Consider the following 13,329-nt stretch of genomic DNA (forward strand, 5'->3'; position numbering starts at 1 on the left):
TTGGGAGAGCTCCGATAAGAACAAACGACACTCTGACCGCAGAGCCAGCAGTAGGAATTAGCGCAGCTCATGGATCCTGCTGTCAAACTGAAGCACAGAAGGTGGCACAAGAAGCACTGTGCAGGGAGCAGCCCAGGCCAGCACAAGGATGCTGTCAGCACCACGGCTCTGCAGCGGGTGCCAGCACTCCTGGCCCCAGCTAGAGCAGCCAGGAGCCTGATGTCCCTGCAGGAGGTGCTGCCAGCACATCCCAGCCTGGTTGCCCATGTCCCCTCGCTGGCACTTCTTGGCCATTAGCCGCTGTTTTCAGCAAGGGGCAGAATATGGGGAGCTCTTTCCTCACATGGCTTGCTCAGCAATCATTTTTACCCACAACGTGTTTTCTAAACCTCCATTCTCATACATTACATAAGCTTTCCAGGTCTGATCTGCAGTTGCTAAGCAGTAATTTTGCATGGCTAAAAAAGCAAATCATGATTGCTAGGTTCACTTAATGTTTTTTTTTCCCCTTGTTACAACATAATTGTAGCTATAATACAAACACCACAGAATGCCCATCGCAGGGAAAACCAGACTGAGAACAGAGCAAGTACACCAGAGCTGCTTTCTAGGAGCCTTTACCTCCCTCTTAGCCATTGCAGGAAGCAGAAGCTTGGTATAGCACAAACCCATATGCAGTATGTTTTCCATTCTGCCAGGTAACGTAGCAAAGCCAAGCTTCTATCTCAATGCCACAGGCATGAACAAACTCTGTGTGGACAGATCTTCAATCAACAGATTTTTCACCAGGGCTCCCAGCACACCCCATGCACTGTCCTAAGTACGTGTTTCCTGTATTTAATTTTTTTAAGACAGTAATTCCCTGTCTCAATCACTTGGTAAGAATTAACTTGATCTTGCTTTATCTTCTCTGAAAGATTTGCTTTCCCCTAGACATCACTCAGGTCCCCTGACCACCACTTCCCCTTCCCCTTCAGAAGGGCCAGGATGGTCTCCCTCTGCTCCCAGCTGCTCCCAGCTGTGCTCTCTGCCTGCTGAGTGCCACTGGAGCAGCTCCAACACGGCCACACGGGTATTAGCTGTAGGCATGTCCTGCAGCAGTGGGAACCCCCAGCTCAACTCACCAGCTACAGAGAATGCCGCAGGAGCCTCTGTCAAATCTCTCCACCAGCACTCCCCATGCACTCATCTGCACGCACACCAGCTTCATCTTCTTCCTTCCAGGAGAGCTGCTCACAGCCTTCCCCTCCCTTTCTGCCTGGGCACAGGAGGGAAGTATGTGATGCAGGGAGGCAGCTGACTGCTCACAAAAGAGAGCAGCTGGTTGCAATTCTTCCTCCTCCTCCTAGCTGCCTGAGGGCTTGGTGAAGGCCCAGGTAGCCTCACCTGGCTGCTCTCTTTCAGAGCAGGTAGCAGAGAAGGTGCCCAAGCAAAGCACCCTAGCTTTAGCATCTCAGACCTTCCCCACAGGTCCCTGTCTACATACCCCAAAGACTGATCTCTTCCTCCTACTGCCCTTTTACTGCTAGCCCTTCAAGCTGGGACTTCTGCCATTTTCCTGGGAGCTGCCATTTCACAGCACCTTCAATGTGAAGCCCGTGTTCTGGGATGTATTTGCATTCAACCTTCAGTGGCGTGTACATCTTGTCAGGGCATCTACAACTGTATAGAGTGGCAAACCACAACGCCAATTTACGTACAGGCCATTACAGCAGTGTATGTAATCTATGAAGTAGGAGATGACTTGATGGCACTTGGTTTATTTCAGAACTTTAAAGTGCTCCTGAGAAGTATCCTAGCCAATGCAGACAGAAATTTTCAAATAAAATATAAAGAGAAACTCATGGGATCCTTAGCAAAGCGCCAGGCTCCAAAGTGTTTAGAGCAGCGGTCTCATCAGAAACAGCAATGCTCTGTGCTGCTGCTTTGTATTCAGAGGCTGTTTGGAGGAATAGTCGATAAGAATGAAACAAACAGTATTTCTGAAACACGCTCACAAAGTACAAAGAAATAACTTTAGAGTTCTAAAGGCAAAATTTAATAAATTAATATATGCATGCCAGATAAAAATACAAAATTACAATTGAAATAGCAATAATAATAAAGGAACACTGCTCAGCATTGCAGATTTCACTGCAACCACCATAAACATAATGGAGGATTACTTAAAAAAGTACACATTTTGTTTCTGTTAAAAACAAATTACTGTATGATGAAAAAAACCTGAAAGAAACCCAAGAAGAAATCAGCCAAAACAGTGGCAGAGAACGATATGAAATGCCAATAAACTGCCAGAGGCTCCATTTCACAGAAGTCGGCCTTCTTTTTAGTATCAGAAACCAATTACATAGAACATAAAAGCAAATTCACAACAGGTTTACACTGAGAAACATGCTGAATTACAACCACAAACTATCCAGAACAAAGATGCCGCACCAGGTCCGCTGCTTTCTTCATGGAATGATTCTCACCAGAGCAGGGAGAACGGGGAGCAGATCATGCAATAGCTGTAGGCGTCTCGTTTTTTATTTTCACATGATAAACACCCAGGATTACTAGTACTGGAAAGTATGTGTTAACCTTTTTCAACATCAGCTGAATGGCACTACAGAAATGACAAAGAGTTCCTTCATTTTTATCCTGAATACATCGAAAGCTCTAGCAAATATGGAATTCAGCGACAAGAGCCATTAAATTACTTTAAAATATTCCTTCATCCATAGAACACTGTTGCTTCCTTTTTTTTTTTTTAATTACAAAACCCCCAAAATATTCAAAATAAAATGTCTTCATTTTTTATAAGCATCTCCACCACAAGTCTCTGATAACGGATGTCATTCAGTGCAGCCATCGCATCCAGTTCTGGCGCTCTCATAAGAGTTGGTCCAAACACGATGCCCAGGTTCTCTGCACTCATGAGATTTTCCTTCTCATGGAGCGTTACTCTGTAAGAAAGGACAGAGTTTGTCACTCACTGTGAGATTCCTCCTGTGCAAATAATGACCACATAGCCTTAAAAAGCACCGGGAAGGAGAAACCGCAAGCAGCTTTTTGGATCTGACACATTGAGTGCAAGTGTAAAAATGAGTCACCCTTCTACTTTATCATTCAACTATACCACAAATACAATGTGCAATGTCAACTTGCTAACTGGACTGCAACTTCTGAGCAAGCTAAGGAAAAATCATCTTCATGTGTCACAAGCAGTCAGGTGGGGTTTTTTTGTTTTTTTTTTTTTGGTTCATGCCTCTGTTCTAAAACATCCACTTGAAATGTCACTGGTATAAATGAATAAATGGGCAAGTCAGGCAGAAGCCCTGTAGCTGAATTCTGCCTGAGGCCCTCTGTAGAGTCAACGTATTCCTACTCGTGCAAGAACTATAAAATAGAAGACCTTAAAATCAAGTTGTTTTTTTTTTTTTTTTCCCTAAAGAAAGAGAATAATTCTTATACATTGACAAAAGTTGGTGTTACTAGAGAAACTGAAATGGATACCCTAGCACACCACATGGATTTTTCTCCCCTACTTTCCGGAAAGAAATAGGGCCTGTGCTGTTGTACTCAATCTCCAACTGTCAGTCTTTCTTGAGTAATATTTAAGCTTCCACCTGAGGGTCGTGCAGGAACCTCACACAGAACCCATGTTCCTAGTTTTGAGAAAGTGGCACCTGCCATGAGAGGATCCACGCTGGCAAACCTCACCAGGCCAAGTGACTGTGCCTAATGGGTGTGAGCTCAAGCCCAGTATGTACTCCCTTTTTAGTGTGTCAGAAACAATCACAGAAAAAGACTCCAATCCATAAGCACTGAAGTGTGTTAGTTTCTTGCCCCAGCAGTAAATTACTACTTCCAGAGATAAAGACTTTTTTTAAAACTAGTTTTTAAACTTCTTAAAAAAACGTCTATTTAAAAATAAATGTTCACCGAAACTTAAAAAATAGCACAGATTTGGCAGGCGTGACTTTCTTGCTTCAAAGCAACGGCCTTTTTTTGATTTTCATCCTTCAAATACTTTGTGACCACTTTAAGTGGGGGTAAACATCAGTGCTTGGGGGATAGACTGCGCACCAGTGAATACTCCCCACCACAGCCAGCCTCCAGGGGCAACTTCAAATTTGCAGAATTTGGCATGCCTTGCCCACTTTCCTAGAGGTCCTGACGTGGACTTTGCTCTGCAGACAGTCTACTTACCTCTTCAAATGTGCCATGAGATACCTCAGTGTTTCACAGTGTGCAGGTGGCAGCAGTTTCAGCGCCTCGTGGAGAATTTCCAGCTGTTCATCTGGATCGGTGGTTTCTGAAACACAGATGTTCACGGTCACCACACACACAGCCAGAATTCACACATGGCAGGATGGGAATGATGGCCTGCAGGAGAGCAGGACCTCACGGCTCTCTTCATTTACAGGACCTACCCAACCTTCATCATGGAAGATCTGCTCACCCAAAGCTCAGAGCACAGTCAGGCTGTGATTGTTTTGGACAAAGAAAGCTCCCCCCAAATTGTGCTTGACTAGAGGATTCCATGCAGCCTACTAAAAAGAATTCCCCTTGCAGACCTTGCTGACTGGACTAGTTTTTTCACAAATAATCCACAGGTGTAGCCCTGGAACAGCAGAAGCTACTGGGAACCTTGCCATCAGCTTCTCTGGCTGTCCCCATTCTGCTTGGAAAGAGCCTTCTCCAGGGTGGTGGCAAGCCCAGCATCTGGCCCTTCCCTTCTTCCCACAGCTCTCTCACACCTCTCCAGGTGGGCCTGCTAAATGCCAGAGATGGCTCATGCAGCTGGGATGCTTGGCAGAGATGCTCCAGCTGGGCTTGTTGCCCTGCTTGCAGACTCATCACTTGTGAGACCAGCCTTGATGGTGGCCTTATGGTGAACGCTTATCAGCCTGTAGAAACAAATGGCTTCTTATTTTTAAGCATTTTCATAAATCACCTTCTTTCTAGCAAGACAAAAACAAGGACTTCAAATATCCCTGTCAAGTACTAGGAACTCACGCAGCATGCGCAGAGGGATGGAATCCACGATGTGTGAGGGAAAGGAAACATCGCTGGTAAAAAAAGGGGAAGACAAATGTGCCCACAATCATGTAACACCACACGACTGTGTTGCAATGTGCAACACCTCCTAAACAGGGCATGCAGAGGAAGTTTCACGGGGCAGCCATTAAACCAGCAGGCGAGTCATGCACACAAAGGAGAAGAAAAAGAGAAAAGTGCATTACACATACTTGCGGACTCTATAAACTTTGGGTAGGCATCATACGTGATGAGTGGAATTGGCAAATCCCTGAAGTACAGTTTAAGTGCACCAGTGATAATATTGATATCTTCATACATATTCACAGAAATATCAGCCTTCTCCCCATCTGCATGGAGAAGGCAAAGACATTAAACCTTGGAAATACAAACAGATGTAAAACAGCATTCAAAAAAGAAAACAGTATCATGCTTAAGTAAACATTATTGAACTGGACAAAACTACAGCCTTTGGATTTATAAGCAAAACCTTGTTATTGGTTTGCAAAGTTCATCATTTAGCAGTCAAGGCTTTTTACTCAGAAACGTATCATTTCTTCACTTAAAATGATAAAAAGAAATGCCACCTCAAGCACTATGCTATAGAAACGTGTGGAAGTTGAGTTATTCCTGTACACACTGCACTGCCAAACAACACGTTTGTCAGCACTGCATGAGAAAGTAGGGAAAGTCTGAGAAAAAAAAAAAAAGCACATGAAGTCATCTTTATCCACAGTCTCCCCGTTTCATAAGAAAAACATGTGTTCACCATTTAGCTACAGCACACTACCTACTCCTGACCGCAGCGGACATGGATTCAAAACTTGGCTTGTGCAGCACATCCCCACCCTGCTAAGGCTGCAGAGGAGGCGGATGCTGTGTGAATAGGTCCAGCTCTCCACTGAAGCAAGAGGGAGAGTTTACAGAATGGATTTTGGCCTTGATTTCTACTGGGATAGAGGGACTGCAGCTGGAAAGCCTTTAATTGTCCTACTGCCTTCTGTCAGAGAGAAGAGTTTGTCCTCACTGACTTCCTTTAGAGTGTAATAATTCAAACTTTGTTTGCATGATTGTATTTATCTTATTATTTTGGAGCTTTCATCCAGAAAGGCATTTAAAATGCACAGCCCTCTTAAGGCACTTCATCACGTGCCTTGTCCTTCCCCCACCCTGCTGAACGCAGTTTTACTTGCAAACCAAAGCACTGCTTTAGAAAGTTTTACCATTTCTCATATACGAGGTCAATAAGGACAGATACTAATGGAAGAAGAAGAGCAGATTCAGTAATAAAGACTGAAGAGAATCTGATATGCTTTTCTGACGGAGCAGACCCCCCTGCCCTTCTGTCAGCACAGCCCCCCACTCCCTCTGACTGCTGGCACAGCAGAGCATGAGGCAGGAGAGGGCTGCACAGAAAGGCTGTGTCTATTTAATAAGGCAGCACAAGGGAAGAACATACCTCTGTCAAATGCCATTTTGACATCTTCAATAAGATCACTAAATCCTGAAACTCTGTACAGTCCTTCAGAATTAAGACCTGCAGGCAACATTTCAACAAGATTAAAATCAGTATGAATTTTACAGTTTCCTTCCACCCAGTCCTTTCTTTGCCAGGTTCTTCATTAAAGGGAAGAAAAGCAGACCAGTTAATGGCCTGATCAGGTTTTTCTTAGCCTGAAATGAAATCTTAGCCTGCCCTTTTAACTCTGACCCTTGCATTACCTGCTTCCTCATATCAGCACTAAATTATGTTTATGCAAACGGCTTCAGAGCTGAAGAAACATATTAAACTAATTACAGCAGATTCAAAAATAACTGAGATTAGCATATGAGATGTTCTGTCATCATTTCAGAGTGAAAATAAGTATTCTAATTCCAGAAAAGGATATCTGTGGACTATGGGAACTGGCAAGAGGAAACATGTCCTCACTAACTGGCTTTGATTCCAGTACATTCACTTGATTTTTTAATAAAAATAATACTGGAAAGACACGTGCTAATATGTAACAATCAAGTTAACAATCAAGTAGTAATTGTCCATTAAGCAGATCTGAGCAAAATCTATAAAATAATAAACGTGTACGAGCCATGAAACAATGCAAAGTATAACATTAACAGTGGAGGGTAAGTGGCAGCCATAAAACGTCGTGTGCAAATCTGTTTGGAGCAATCATACGCTCAGCAGAAACCCAGATGACCCAGATCAATCTAAACGGATTATCAGTAAAGCAACAAGAGCCCATTAACTACGCCTTACCTCGGGATTCAATCTCCCTAATGCACATGTCTACCACCATGGGTCTTTTTGTGAAGTGCGCTTTGACTAGAGTGGTAAGGTCACAGCTGTACACTTTTTTGACGTGCTTCAGGTCTGGCTTGCAGTCATTTGGGACCATCTTGGAACACTGCTTGTGCACATTTAAACCACAATCTGAGGGAAAAAGCAAAGGACAATTAGGCTGGTATTTGGTGAAGATGGATCCTGAGGCCAGGGCTGCCAAGCATGCAAAGATCCTGACCTGATCCTGCAGCTGCAGCTTCTGCAGAGCCACAGGCTGGGTGTGCAACTGTGCTGGCAGTCACCAGGACACTTTCATTCATTTAAAAAGTGACTTTGGGAGGACATTCCATTTACTTATTTATTCATTTGTTCATTCATTCCTTTATTTTTATTTTTAAGCATGAACTGCTCTACAGCAAAAGGAAGATGAGACTTAGCCTAAGTGAAGCTCAGTTGAAATCAGATTATGGAAAAATGTTTCTTCTGTTCAAAACCACACAGAACATACTAACCAGTGTTTGGGAAAAAAACCACAATCTTACAGGAAACCAACACTGATTATACAGCACAGCCCCTTTTCAGCTAAGCACAGGCAACTACCTCTGCCATCAGCGGTGCCCAGCCAGCAGCCAGCACCCTGAGTTCACTGCCAGTTCTTCAGTTCTGTAGTGGAGACCTGCAGGCATTTGGGAGGGAGCAGCAGCCAGCAAGAAGCATGGCACGGTGCAGCCATGAACACATGCGAGCTGCAGCCGGCATTCAGTGAGCCCCCAGCCCTGCCTACATCTCCGTGCAGCTCTGCTGCCGGGCCCAGCTCCCTGTGCTTCTAGAGCAGTGGAATGAAGGGACGTGGAAACCTGAAACATCAACAGCCTTCTGCAGAGACTCCCCTTGGCTTCTGCCAGCAGTTTATTCACATTACTGCAAAGAACCTTGGAGCACATCAGCCAGTGCGGTGAGGGTGGCTCTGCCGGGGCTTTAAATACCACCAACACTCCATTTCAACGGAGCTCTGACAAATCAGGTCCCTCAGGGCTATAAATAGGGAGCCCGAACTCTTTGGAAACATGTGATCCAAATCCTGCAGTGTAATCCTCAGTGCTTCAGCTCTGAAATGGAAAGGGGATGTTCTGGCTTTCTCTGGCATAGACATTTGCTGGCTGTTTGTGGGAATGCAGAGAAGTTCCTCACCTTTTGGAGCAGGGTTTGAATGCTGTGCTGTCAGGGTGAGCAATTTCAACAGCAAGGAGAAAACAAAATTCCAAGTAGAACTAGCAAGCCAGAACCATCCACTCTGCTTCCAGAGCCTGGATCAGTAGTGGAGGCAAAACAACATGGAGCCTAAGAATGAGGCACAATGCCTTAATGCACACATGGAAAGGAAACATCCTGACATCCCACAGGAAATCTTAATTCTTGATTTCTCTGGTTTTGAAGCCCTAAATTTGCAGTAGAAATAGTATTTATGACTGCAAATATCAAGATTGTACACGAATTCCTAAGGCTGCTGCAAGGAGCACCTGTTCCATCAGAGTGAAAAGGTCGGAATATTAAAATATTTCTCATAACATAGAAATGCTATCAATGTCTGTCAAAACTGCTCTACAAAACAGTCTACAAGACTGGAATGTTTCTGTCTTACTCATGAGGACTCACTAGTCATTGCAAATTAGCCACTTCACATGAACAGCAATATAGCTTAGAGTTACGTTTCTGGGAATCCAAGGCTAATTAAGACTAAAATATATAAAAATAGAAAAACATGCTCCCAAGCATCTTATACTTGACTTAAAGCAATTATCACATTCACTGAGCTCATCCTAATTACATTTACATACAAGAAAGTTTTATTTCATTAAAATATCTAATTTACAGAGATGTTTCCTATGTGAAAACCCCGCTTCTGAAAATAATTGTGTTACTGCTAATCCCACAGACTCAAACAGGCTTTGGATCTGACCTCATTAATGCCAGAATTACAACAGAAATAGTCAACTTTCCTTCTCTGTCTTTTGTTCTTCCTTTACACTTGATTGGATTTCATATACTGACCCACTGCTTAAGGGCTTACAAACACTCCTGAGAAACATTTAAACCTAGAAATACTTCAGACACTGAATGCTTACAAAGCACACGAGCACTGCTTTCAATAACATCACTGGGCTGTGCAGTAGCTTTCTAACAGTCAAGGCTCTTTAGCTCTTATGTGAATGTAGAAGACCCACTCACTTTATCACTTGAAGCAATATCTACTTGTGAGAGACTCCAGTGTATCTGCAACAGAAAAATGCTACTCGTTACAACAGATGAGCTGAAACTCTGGTACTGCAGTTTGTATCAGGTGAATCCCTCTCCTGAGCTAACAGCCATGTCTCGGTCACTGGTCTCTGACCAAGCTGACAGCCAGAGTCACGCACGGCTGAAGGACGACCGTCTGTCTGTCTCGCTAACTCAGACAAGGTACAAAGCACGTGGCCACAAGGTCAACCCTCCGCTCCACAGAGCTGTGTGCAACGTGCCAACCTTCTGCTCTACTGATATCCAGCTTACTTGTTAGTACTAAAAGGGAGCAGTTACACTGCAAATTGCGTATTATTAAATACATCTGCCCTCTGCTCTCACTGCAGATGCTTCATCAAGGCTCTGAAACCCGTTATTTAATAATTAGCTAGAAAGAAACAGGAAAGCCTAGACCTGATTTCTCTCTGTGCCCTTCTGCATGGCAAAACCTCAGGTGTGCCTGCCTTGTCTGCATGTATCTGCATCATCTGGCTGGGTTTGTTAAGAATCACCAAGATCCTATTGATTTCACTCTTAAGGTCTATTTACTTCTACTTACATAAAAATAAATCGATAGTAGCTAAGTTGGCATTAGCAGCTTTACTCTTGATCTACTGCAAAGTAACAAGGAACCTTATCTGTTACTTACAAAGTTTATCAGTGCCTACCCACTGACTGCAGCAAGAATTGGAGAGGAGAGAAAGAAAAACCCCCATAAGCATAATATCTGCCAATAAATCCTATAATGAAAGGGCAGATTTAAAATATGCACTCACGACCCCTGGCAGGTCAACAGGGAAACTTCCACTGACTTCAGTTAATCAGAATTTCACCTTTACAGAGATCATTTCTCCTGACCCAAACCGTAAGTCATGTGTGCCATTCCTTTTTATACTGCTAGCAAACTGTGGCCACCTTTCAAGTATACAAAATGTGTCCAAAAAAATGCTGTCATAAATTCAAGTGCACACACGAAGCATGGAAACTTAGGAAAAGAGTCAGCTTTAGAAGTCAGTGATAAGCTACCCTGACTTTAATAGCATATTGATCTAGGAACTCAGGTGGGCTGTGACATTGCTTCTGTGAGACCTATTAAATCTAAAACCAGCCTGACAATACTTTCCCATGATGCCCAGAAAAAGGTTTTGTAATGTTTAAGAAACAGCTTATACTGATGTTAGTCCACTGGGCTGAAAGGACAAACAAGGTGTTCATATTAACGCATGAGCACAACCAAAAGATATACGTACTGTAATATCACCCCATGAGCACACATCACACATATTTGCAGAGACTAAAATATACTGAGCTGTCACTTTTTGTTATTGGGCTGATTTGATTTTAGTCAGTTTTAGATTTCCTTTGGTTTGATATACTGGGTAACGTGTTTGCTGATCATGCTCCTCTGGAATTATACCATATGCTACAATACATCATTCTAATTAGATTTTTGAATTATCTCGAAGAAAAATACACACATTTGGTCAGTCTGACAAGAAGCTTTATGAGCCCAAAGGTAGACGTATCTTACCTGCAAAAAGCCTGCAAGATTCACTAGAGGTGGGCGGTAAGGGTGGGAGCAGTGGCACAGCACGATGCCTTGTGCAGGACCACTCACTGCAGCCCCCGATGGCTGTGGCCGTGCCACCAGCTGCAGGAAGCTACCTGAGAGCAGGTGATGGGTTCTACTCATGCACAAATCATTGGTGTCGTTACACTTGCAAAGGTGAAAAGGCTGGAAAGGAATTTGCTCTCATCAATCAGTCATGAGCTGGAAGCTTTTCTTTAATAATTTAGTGCTCTTTTCTGGAGTAAGGAAAGCAATGTTTTCTATTCCCTCAGACCCAGTGTGTGTGAACGAGCATGTAAGAGCCCCAGAGGCACTACGAGCTGCACTTCATGCTGCCAAGCACAGGGCACATAGCACAGGGCTGTGCTACGAGGGTCTGCTCTCCACAGCAGGGCTGTCTCAACCACCAGACAACCTGCCCGCTGTGCTGCCCTGCCTCACACGCGCCATTTGTCAACCTGCAACACACATCTGGGACAGCCTTTATCCCACCAGAGACCAAAGCAAAACTGTTGCAGCAAAATTGCTTTCAGACGTGCACGTTGGATCCCTGAAACCTGCTAGCAGTCATACCACTATATGGTGCACGATAGGGTACATTATTCTTTAGGAAGCAATTTCTAGAGGACAGCTGGTTACTTGGCAACACATTTTCCTTATACTACAGAAAAAATCTGGGCTTATGAAATAGAATAAGAAAATAAGCCTCTCGAACTAAGCCAATCTCCCCTTGCCCCAATCAAAAGAACACATATGCCTGTGCTGCAAAAACTGACTGCAGAACAGAGGTGAGATGTTCTTTCTAGAGAATACATTTGGTGGAGGAGGTTGGATTTTTATGCAAGTTTTGAAAGATCACAGGCAATTTGGTTAGAAACTTCCCTGGCTGTGGGCCATGACACCTGCCCACCTCCTCAACAGCTTCCCTGCTGGGCTGCTGGCTTGCTCGAGGCTCCCGGGTCTGCGTGGGCTTGGAGATAAAGCCGTTTTTAGGACACACAGTTTCAGCTTCCCCATAAGAACAGCTTCCCCATGGGAACAGCTAGGCTGCACTGCCTGATTAGCATTTAAAACATTACAGCTCATTCCTCAAAGGAACACCACCAGATCCCGTGCATCTCCTCCAACGGCATCACCACCTGCATGAGGTGGGCTGAGCCTGTATGCCAAAGAGCCCCCTTCCCACAGCCCTGGCCCTGAACTCTGCCTCTTGCTGCTCTGCTTTGCTCTTGTTCTGGCCTCTGTACAGTCAAGGAACCCAGCAGAACCTGGGTGCACATCTCAATTCTGGATGTGCTTTTAAGGAACAAGTGCAGGCAGAACAGGAGTTTATCACACCCAAGGCATGCCAGCTACCCTGAGGGTGGGCAATATGATGGGCACAACAGGGCAGCTTCCCTGCCTTCCCATTTGTTGACATATCATAAGTGTATCAACTGTTTTTCTAGCCATAAAAAGCACGAGCACTGTGCCTGCGCAACTGCTGCCTGAGGACAAGCGGCTTTCTTCGGGGTCTCCTTCATCTTCACGCATCAGTGGGACAAAGGAGGGTTGTCCACCAAAAAGAATTTAGCAGCAAGACAAAACAAATGCTCAGCCAGCATCAGCTGCTTGTCCCTGCAGTGATGGTCCAGTTGCAAATTTACTTCAACCAGCTCTTCAGAAAAAGGTCAGCTACTCCAAGGAAAGCAGAAGACAGGTAGCAGCTCCATGGGCAGCAGGCTAAGACTGCCCAGAGAAAGCCTAGCTAATTAATGATTTTACAGCAGCCTGTTTTAAAAAAACCTGCTGATTAAATCATTTAAGAACAATAAGCTAGAGGGTATGGAGGAAGGAGCTGATTACACAGTGCCTTGAACACTTCTGATGGGCTATGGAAGGAACAGTATGTATGCAGCCATTGACATGTCTGCTGGTCTACAAGCCTGCTTGGAAGTACACCAATGCAGCATTAATGCCTTTCTCTAGGCTCTGATAACACACCAGTCTCCATAAATATTTCTGGGTCTTACATGTTTATACCACTCACAGAATAAACTCTCTAATGCTTCTCTGCAAGTTTTCTTTGGATATTGTTCCAGGTTTTCGTTTTGAACACATTCTGGGCAATGGGATGAGCACAGTAAGCACAAGAAGACTTACATAGGAGAAATATAATTAAAAATACATTTTTTCA

At 44.1% G+C, this 13,329-nt stretch overlaps 1 protein-coding gene across 3 annotated transcripts in view; it reads right to left on the reverse strand.

Annotated features, from left to right (window-relative positions):
• Positions 1-2,011: 2,011 nt before the first annotated feature.
• The window catches only part of CHN1 (chimerin 1), a 145,207-nt gene continuing 133,889 nt past the window's right edge, over positions 2,012-13,329 (reverse strand). For all 3 annotated transcript variants that reach the window (XM_048954039.1, XM_048954040.1, XM_048954042.1), the window contains 5 exons: positions 7,280-7,453; positions 6,482-6,559; positions 5,235-5,372; positions 4,192-4,297; positions 2,012-2,945 (listed from right to left, as the gene is read on the reverse strand). In XM_048954039.1, the coding sequence (XP_048809996.1) occupies positions 2,774-2,945; positions 4,192-4,297; positions 5,235-5,372; positions 6,482-6,559; positions 7,280-7,453 (668 nt within the window). In that variant the 3' untranslated portion in view covers positions 2,012-2,773. The remainder of the gene's footprint in view (positions 2,946-4,191; positions 4,298-5,234; positions 5,373-6,481; positions 6,560-7,279; positions 7,454-13,329) is intronic.

The sequence above is a fragment of the Lagopus muta genome, chromosome 8, assembly GCF_023343835.1.
Source record: "Lagopus muta isolate bLagMut1 chromosome 8, bLagMut1 primary, whole genome shotgun sequence".
Taxonomy (NCBI): domain Eukaryota; kingdom Metazoa; phylum Chordata; class Aves; order Galliformes; family Phasianidae; genus Lagopus; species Lagopus muta.